The 9992-nt window shown below is 37.6% G+C and overlaps 1 protein-coding gene across 1 annotated transcript in view; it reads right to left on the reverse strand.

Annotated features, from left to right (window-relative positions):
- The window catches only part of WDR7 (WD repeat domain 7), a 134971-nt gene extending 126174 nt beyond the window's left edge, over nt 1–8797 (reverse strand). Inside the window, exons 1-5 of the mRNA XM_009274738.1 lie at nt 8639–8797; nt 7315–7421; nt 3643–3721; nt 2916–3090; nt 948–1024 (exon numbers count right to left, since the gene is read on the reverse strand). Of these exons, the coding sequence (XP_009273013.1) occupies nt 948–1024; nt 2916–3090; nt 3643–3721; nt 7315–7421; nt 8639–8797 (597 nt within the window). The remainder of the gene's footprint in view (nt 1–947; nt 1025–2915; nt 3091–3642; nt 3722–7314; nt 7422–8638) is intronic.
- Nucleotides 8798–9992: the final 1195 nt, after the last annotated feature.

The raw sequence follows: 9992 nt of genomic DNA on the forward strand, positions 1-9992 counted from the left end.
AAACTATAATTAAAAAATTTTAAAAATTAAGTACAGATATTTTAAAAGCATAAGAAATACAGCTGGAGAACTTAATCTTAAAAAAATTAAGTATTGTGATAAAGTCACTTCCATAATGCCACCACCATATTAAAAGACACACACTTCCTATGCAGCACAGGGCAAGCTTTAACTCTGTGACTTATTTCTTCCAACTGTACTATACAGAGTAAACATGTATTTATTAGCATCATCTCTTCCAACTAACGAGTACTTGTACTGCGAGCTCTTGCATATAAAAGTTTTGCCTGTACTGAATAAAGTTATGCATGCAGTACAGCATCTGTATCAGTTTGGAAAGTTAAACATTACTGTAACAATCTTTGTTACTAAATTCCCTTTGGAACTCAAAACTCCTGTGGAATGTACTACTAGATGACTTAACAGAAGAATACCAGCTTTAAAGAGGGAAAAGTTAGAAGAAAAATATTTGTATATTAACACGAATATTTGTATATTAACACGAATATTTGTATATTAACACGAATATTTGTATATTAACACGAATATTTGTATATTAACACGAATATTTGTATATTAACACGAATATTTGTATATTAACACGAATATTTGTATATTAACACGAATATTTGTATATTAACACGAATATTTGTATATTAACACGAATCATTACATGGTACAAATAAAAAAAATAGATTTGTAGAAATTGGAGATTATCCTACTCTTAATTTTGAAATAAGTTCTCTGAATCAAACATGAGAAAGATTAGGAGTTCTGCTGGTAACTTGAAGAATCAGTAAAGCAAAATTAAGGAAGTTGATTTTCAAATGGCAAAGTGGAAAAAACCATAATATCATTAGGTAGCTGGAAGAACAGGAAACAGCATTAATGGAAGTTCTCCCTTGATCACAACAGGAAATATCATTAATTCAGAAGCCTTTGTTTACCTGCATCCGACTAACTTCAGAGGTTATTATCCATACTTTCAGGATGCCAGTCACCGAAACTGCTACAACAGTATCCTCTGGGGAGAAACAAACGTTAGGCTGGTAAGTACAAGGAGGTCTTCATTTTGTTGCACACTTGTGCATATCTGAGTACAAAACTATACTGAGAGTACCTCAACATGAAAAGTTTATCAAAACATTCCTGAAGTGTTTGCTTCAAAATCAAACGTTTATTTGCAAAGTGGTATTCCAGAAGCACATATGCACACGCACACACACAGATTCCATGGCTTTGTGTTTACATCTCTCAATTAACACTCACTAAATGGGGGAAGGGAAGTCACAGTTGCTTCTAGTATTGCTATCAGACATTGTGGGTTGTCCCATCACTCTCCCCAAAGGCAAGGGGTTACTCTCCCAAGAGGAGAGATTTATTGCTTATGCCTAACTGTCTGCCCACACCAGCCTGTGAGGACACTGAAGTTTAATGGGAAGCACACTCTAGCTGTACAGCTGCCCAAGCGCCTCTTGGCTGCGGGTTCCCAAAGGGCAAAAATTACTCCATTACAGTTATCATCTTCACAAAACACAAAGTATATCAAGTGCTAGTCAAACTTTCTAGACGTTCCTGTTTCTACCAGACAGGTCTGGCGTAAGACCAAAATCCAAGGGGTAACTTCTTGATTACAAAATAAAAACGATTACAAAACAAGAAATAAAATTAAAGGCAGTACCAGGAAACACTTAGTACAGAGTTAACTTCCAGTTGTTCCAGCAACTTAGATGTTGTAGGGATAGCAATTGAGCTTTCCCACTCCAGGACGTTGGGAACACTCAGTTTACAACTGCTGTCAGCCTTAACTCAGGATAAAAGTCTCTCCTTTTGTCAGGATCTTCTTCCTTAGTGTTGCCCAAACCTCTTAGGAATTACAGTCTCCACAACAGGAAAACCTGAATGAGACATGTCTCCACCTCAGCTGCCAGAATTTAAAGCCTAGCAAATTAACACAAACTAGCAGAGCAAAACGGATGTGTGGACAGGTATCACTTCAAACCATGTCAACTAATCCACCACCGAACATGAGCCTACTCACATATCTCTCCACTAAACTGACTGTCATCACTTTTAGAAGTTCCTCCCTCTACAGTCTTCAGGTTTTTTTAATCCTATTGTATACTTTTAATCAGCACATTCCTTAAACACACTTCCTAAAATAATAGCTTTGAAAATGTTATGACAGCACTTTTTATAAAGCTACTAATCACAAGAAATACTCATGGTACTTATATATCTTGTAAAAAATTACAATGTATAGCTTGCCAAATGATCTCGATGCATACTATACATCACATTTGTAATACAGATGACAGCCTTAGCATTTAGAGTTCTTGCACGCCTTCCTTCAGTCTTGTGCCAGTTTCCAGGCTCTCACTGTCAGAGTGCTCTCCAGAACTCTTTCTCAGTTCTCAAATAAAAAACAAGTGATCACTCTAGTGGAATGTGCTTTTATCCAAAATAAAAACAACAAAAAAAAATCACTCTTCCTGTAGGAAGGTTCCTTGTGCTTCAGGTTTCAGCCCATGCACACACTGAAGATGACAGAACTGAATCTATTTACTAGGTGAGCCTGGATCCTGCCAAGTGCGCGCGTGCACACACACAGAGTGATTTGGCTAGATTTTAGGTTCTGTTCATGAAAAAGCAGTTAAATTTTGGCCAGAGCCAAAACTCCCATTTGATGGGACAGCAACAGAGACAATATTGCATAGATGTTAAACTAGCCTCTTTTTCAGGGACTAGAAACAACTATGTATACTTTGCTTTTCGAAAAGGTTAGTGCTTGCTGGGTGTTGCCCAAGATCACAAGAAGTAACATTCTAGTTCCTCCCAAGGTTCCTGAAAAAGTTGAAAATGGTGTTTCTCTTACACGGAGGCAAAGCCATAATAAAAGCAACAAAAATAATTACCTTGTGTTCTATTGGATCGAATGATAGTCATGGAGCTGATCCAGTCAGGAGATATCTTTGATAATAAAGAATAAAGAACTTCAAGGCTGGTAGCATCCACAACAAGAATTTCTGGATAATGTCCGTGGCATAGTAGTCTCCCTTCACGCTGAGTCCCAACTGTAAACTGATAGAACTAAATGGATATTAACAAAATACAGAAGTTATACTCCATGTGAGACGTTGACTACATTTTTTAATCAAAATCATAATTTCATAAATACATTCTAATGCTTATATGTTTAAAAATTACTACTCCGCACTGATGAGGGGAGCTTTTTGCAGCGGCCCCCTTTCTCCTGTTACCTTCCCAAGGCTATCCTTATTCTGTATACCCAGCTCCTGTAGCTAACAGAAGCCTGCCTCGGCCTTCCCTGCTAAGGTCATCCTCATGCTCCCACCTCCCCTGGCAGCACTCCTCCAAAAATTTTCTCATTTTCCTCCTTTCTTTCCAGCCTTTCTCATTAATTACGATACATTTTTTCAAATGCTGAAGCACAGCACATATTTCCAGCTCTAGGGCATCTGATGATACAGCATAAACTATTTATGAGATACTTCAGTATGCATATAATGTCATTATTAAGCTTAAAAAGAAGCACAACAGCCTTGTTTTGATAACTGATCTATAGTTATCCATGCGCTGCAATATAGAATAGGACCTCTGAAACATACACAAAGTACTAACCTGTATGCCAGTATGTGTACAGGCTAGTTTAGTAAACTCTATGCATCTCCCATCATTCACGTCCCACAGACACATCTCCCTGAAATATAGAAGGCAGATTAAAACTACATGGAAAATATTTCAGTCTTCCAAGGGTTTAAAAATCATTTACATTGGAAGAAACTTAAACCATTTGAATCATTTGTTAGTGACTATATGAATTGTATTTAGATAAAGGAAACTCAAAATCAACTTGAATTTCCAGTCCTTCTATCTGAATCTACACAACCTCTTCCCTACAAAGCGCAAACAAGTGAAATGCCAAGGTTAGCAATAAGTATTAAGTAAATGCAAGTAGCAAGTACGTCTATGCATCTCCCATCATTCACGTCCCACAGACACATCTCCCTGAAATATAGAAGGCAGATTAAAACTACATGGAAAATATTTCAGTCTTCCAAGGGTTTAAAAATCATTTACATTGGAAGAAACTTAAACCATTTGAATCATTTGTTAGTGACTATATGAATTGTATTTAGATAAAGGAAACTCAAAATCAACTTGAATTTCCAGTCCTTCTATCTGAATCTACACAACCTCTTCCCTACAAAGCGCAAACAAGTGAAATGCCAAGGTTTATCATAAGCAATCAATATTAAGTAAATGCAAGTACGTAACTGAGAATTTCTCACTTTTTTCACCAATGTTTCAAGTCATTATATACTTCTACTGTACCCGCTAAGTTGCCCAAAGATTAGCTTGCCTCCTCCACATTTGTGAGGAAGAAAACAGCATTACAGAAGACAGAGCTGTGTCAGATGGCAGTGAACACTGCAGGTTTTTCTGAGGGCCCAGGCTGTTAAGAGGTGGAAGCATCACCTGGTACTCTTCAGCACTTCTAAGACCAAATTGAAAGCACTGAACAACAAATTATAAGTCGTACCAGTAGGTACTTTTCTGACTTGCCTTATGAGCAAAGATTACAGTTTCCTCTATAAATTCATTCCAGTTAGCAGCCATTCCCCCTATTTACAGTATTTTTCAAAAAAAATTACTTTTAAAATTTTGTATTAAAATTTAATCAGAACAGAATCCGTCAGCTGCTTTCTCACCTTTTTTCCCTTTACATCAGATATATAATTTCACAATGAAAACATATTTTGGTTCTAAATCCAAAAGGAAAATATTACTTAGTACTGCAATCACTACAAGATGGAAATTCTAAGTTTTGACACATTCTACGCTCAAATATCAGGTTAAAAGGTTGTTCAGTCATATTGTTCCCCACCTTTTCCAGATTAAAAAAAACTTACTTATACGCTCAAATCAGGTTAAAAGGTTGTTCAGTCATATTGTTCCCCACCTTTTCCAGATTAAAAAAAACTTACTTATTTTATTTGGTAACGTAACAAACCTATACCTGGCCAACTACATTTATATAGGCAGAGGTTAAGAAATTTCTTCCTCAGAGTTGATCAAATCAGCCTTAGCCTGGAGGTCTACCTTTGGGTAACCAGCCTTTTAAAAACAAAGCAAATAAACAAAAAAACCCTGACTCACAAACTTCTTTTTCCTTTTATAAGCTTGGTTTGCACAGCAGAAAAGTCTGTCATTCAAACAGGAAGTTCTGTAGATGAATGAAAAACCAACCCTTAAGAACAGACTGATGCTCTGGGAAGGAACATCTTTGCAAATACTTTCAAGTTAAATATTTTACCTAATGAAAGACAACTGAGTTGGAAATGTTAACTTTTCAAAGCAAACTTTGAAAAGGCAAAGTGGAAAGGCATACTTTAAAAACAAATTATACATGCATACCACATTAAATCTAAGAGTGTTCAAAGTCTCCACTAGTTTAAGAAGGAATATTATGATGTGTAATTACAACTTCTTTCCAAAATACTGTTATTCTGGAATAAAAGTAACTGTCTCCAAAAAAAGCAGAGAGCTAATCCATTTTAAATCTATACCACACCTCAATACGTAGCATTCCCTGTGCTGTTAAGACTCAAGAAAGGGATGCCAAAAAAAAATCAGCAGTACTATGAGATGGCCTGCCATAGGTCAGAAGTGAAGGGCAACCCCTCTTGTTCAATACAAGTCCATGGAGGAAAATGATTCATTTATAACTGAAGTGCTGGTATCTCTACTGAGAAACTCAGAAGCTATTCTAGACTCTTGATAACAACAGTAGTTACTCCAACTCCCTGAACCACACTAGCGTCATATTTTGGGGAAAAAGACCTCCTGCCTCCCAGAATGACTCTATCAGAAGAGCACGACCATGGCCTGTTTCCCAGAAACTGCTTGCTGGTAACGAGGACTCACTTTCATATAGCCAACCAGAGTATGAGTGTAGATACAAGGATACAGGGAATGCATCCTCCCCACTTGTGGGGGCTGGCCCGGGCTCACGGCCAGCTCTGATAAGTTGCTGTCTGGCCTTGAAGAGCTCTTGAGAAAGCGCTGGAAGCTGTCTCAGCAGGGGCTCCCTGCCTCTGCAAAGCTGTTGAAGCTGGGTCCTCTTCCCCGTCCTGCCTGAGCTGCGCGGCCAGCCCGGCCGCACTGACTCCGATCCCAACCCCTGACGGCCACTAATGCCCAGGGCCGCCTGGGGAAACACTCTCCGTAGCAGGAGGGGAACTGAATTCAGATGGCAAAAGCTACAGCATGAAACCGCAGCAGAACAAGTTATTTAGCCAGTTGAAAGTGCTGTCCCAGTAGAGGATAGCTGGTTACTAAAGATTCTGTACTCAGCCTGAGGCAGAGAATGGGAAGGAGAAAAGGTGGGGGGGGAAATAACATGTGTGAGTTATGAATGACAAAACTAGTTGGCCCCAAAGCTTTGACCTGTAATTTATCAAATTGTGTATCTTTTCAATAAATTAGCCCAAAATCTAGGCTAAAATGTGAGTGTACAAAGTATATTTTATTTAAAATTTACAGAGTATGACTTCTTTTTTCTTTAAATTACCTGACTGCAATCGCCATTAATGTCAATTGCATAAGAAATCCTTCCCCCTTCCACCTCCCAGTTACTCTGATTAGTAAATAAAACCTCTTAAAAATAAAATGTATTTGCTGATGTATTTTTTCTTAAGGATAAAAAAATCAAACACTGCAACAGAAATATAGATAAATTGTGTGACAGGTTTCCAAGTTTTAAAACGTATTAGGAACCATTTCCTGCCAACAAGCTACACTACAACTCAAGCTTGATTCCACTCAAGAAACAGATCTTGGATAAGCAGAGAAAAAGGAGCAAAATATGCATCTGCTGTCAACTGAACTGACAAACTCGCACAAGCAAAAAGATGACAGAAAGCACAGAAGTGCCTTGACTGAAGGAAACAACGTCACACATCTCATTGCCCATCCAAACATAAATCGCATCCAGTGCTCCACATATTGCTTTACATACAACTGCGCGGCACCCTGCCACTGACTCCCAAGGTACAACAAATAGCAAGGGAAGCCCTCCAGGACCTCGGGCACCTTCCTATGCTCCTTTCAGGCCACGAATCCAAAACTCACACCACACAGTATCTACAGTGGAGAAGTCCCATCATTTGGAATATCCATAGAGATTATACTAAGTAAAAAACACTGTATGTAAACAACCTGATCTCTCCTCCACCCTCAATTGCCATTATTTAACAGATCTGCATATTAATAAATCCTCAGGAAACTCACCCGCTCTCTGATGCACTCACTATATACTGCTTTTCACTGGAAGCAGAGGCCTTTGATAAACAAGTAATTGAGGCTGTATGACCAAACAACAGAGCTCTGGGATTAATCTAGAATTAGGGAAATAAAATGTGAAGTAAAAATAAAATAGGCACTATTACTGAACCAGAATATACATATTCCAGATTTCCATTTTATGTATTATATAAATATACATGTGTTACTATGCACACACACACATTTAATTAGCACAGCAGTGGATATATAATCTTGAAAGAGTTTGCACCAAATGCTGCTATAGTACGTGGAAAAAAAAAAGTTTCTGCCCAATACTGTAATGCAAATTTGTGAAAAAATGCATTTTGCATCAAACTCATGCTATCAATATTTTTAAATCATAAACTGAATTTGGCCCAATTTGAACGAAAAAGTTATGTTGTACTGCGACAATAGTTTCCCCCCATCAAGTATAGTTCACAACCCTATATATTCATAAGTAAGTTTATATAAAGCCCATGCATAGATTAAAGATAAAAAAAGAAAACTGCCCTTTATTTGTCCTTTCTAGAAAGATCCAGTTGCTTTCTCTCGTTTTTTCTTTATAAATACCCCCATAAATTATGTTTATGTCTGGCGTAACTCACAGACATCGAGATTTTTAGGTATTCAGTATAAACTTTTCCTGAAGCATGCTGCCTCTTTTTTTTTTTTTTTTTTTTTTTTTTTTTTACAAGAAAGGATTGTTTTGCTATTCCATTCCAAGAGTTTAAAACTCTTTGTACCAAGGCAAACTACGAGATCACATTCAAAATAGACACTTGCAGATTTCAACTCTAGGGCAGGGACTGGCATAAAACAATCAATCATCAACCTTTCTCTCTGCTACTAGCCTTTTTTCTCTTTCAGTTTTCATGGAAAAAAATGGTTGAGTAAAATAATAACCTTAAAAAGTTCTCTAAGTACAGTCCTCTGATCACTAGAATCTGTTTTCACAAAACAGTATTAAGCAGCTAAACTTGAAAGTAACAACTAGTTTAGAGCAGCTCCAGAAAAGAGGAAGTGATTACTTTAAAAAATTACTGCGGGAGCAGCAACAAAGTTCAAGAGCAAAAATGCCTCTTTCTAATCTGAAATACTCACTACAGGAAGCATGTAGTGTCACATCCAGGCCTCATGAGAGGGAGGAAGAAAGGACAAGTGAACAGGGCGTAGAAAGAACTGAAGACCAGAATGGATACTATAATATCAAAGAATAAAATCACACTGGCAACAACGACACGCGCTTTAAACACAAGGAAAATTAAGATTATACAGACTTTAGCCTTACCTCTAAATCCAAAGAAAGGTCCCAAAGACATATTTGCCCATCGTGGCATCCCGTGACGATCATTGACACGTCCTCCATGAGCAGCAGGGTGGATATGCAGTGTGTGGGGGCTTTACGGCCCCACAGGACTATGGGCAGAACGAGGCTGTTTCCTGCCATTTTGCTTTCACGCCTGTCAATTTAATCAAGATAATAAATATTATGTCTCAGCAGGTATGCTATTCCTGCACTTAGCATGTTCTTATCCTCACAAAAAAACTTAAAATACTAGTCTGAAGGTACTTCATAAACATTTTATACAAAAGAAACAGTCACTATATATGCCATTCTTCAAATAAAATACAGTGTACAATCATCTCATCAGGGAATGTGTTATTTTCATATATGGATTAAATAACATTCTTTAAACAGTCACTTGAAAAATACAGTGAACTGTGGTAGTATTATAACTTCACAATTTTGATTTCCTACACATTTTGCAAAAGATACTTTTCAAAGTGGCATTTCCCTACACGCATAGGTACCAAATAGCATTTCCCTATGCATACAGGTACTTCTGCCAAAATCACTCTTTATACAATAACTTTGAAGTAACAAATGCTTTAAGTCCCAGGGCTGCAGCAGCTATTACGTGCCCGATAGTAGAGTTCATCCCCATTCGCAAATGCAACAACCTTTAGTCAAAAAATAGGCTCCGGAGCTTTCTACAGGTGACTGCACACTTTTCAAAAATACTGTTCTGTTAGAACAGTGTCACATTGACACAGCTTTTTCAAATTTATATTTATGTTGGAGTATCTAGTATCCTGCATTAGGTGAAATTAGAGATGAAAAACGTTTTCAAGGTTAATGCCATTCCTTAATTCATACTCTGACAGCTCACTCCCCCTCACACACACAGCTAAAGAGGCTAACTAAACAAATAAAAGCTAATTAAAAATAGAAATAGCCTAATTAAAAGATATACATTAGTTTTGAACCTTTCAGTTTCTGGTTTCTAAGCCTTGGTGGTAAATGTTTTCAAAGTGTCACCTCCTTAATATTGGTATAGAACTAAAGATGTACTTCTATAGCCTGCCTTCTATGACAGGCAGAGCCACATGCAAGCAAAAGCTGCTTAGACAGGGTGATAAGGGAAAAGGAATTAGAACATGCAATATCAAAAATGTGGTATTAGGGGGAAAAATTCTTACTAGCATTATCAACACTATATAGAACTAAAGAAAGCTAGGAAAGGAATAAATACAGCAAGTGCAGCCCACTTATCCTCCCTCATTTCTCCACCGCTGCCAACCACCAATCCTGGATCCCAAACCAGAACTGAAGGGATTTAGAGACTGAGACTTGACGAGTA

The sequence above is a fragment of the Aptenodytes forsteri genome, unplaced genomic scaffold (genome assembly GCF_000699145.1).
Source record: "Aptenodytes forsteri isolate BGI_AS27 unplaced genomic scaffold, ASM69914v1 Scaffold112, whole genome shotgun sequence".
NCBI lineage: Eukaryota > Metazoa > Chordata > Aves > Sphenisciformes > Spheniscidae > Aptenodytes > Aptenodytes forsteri.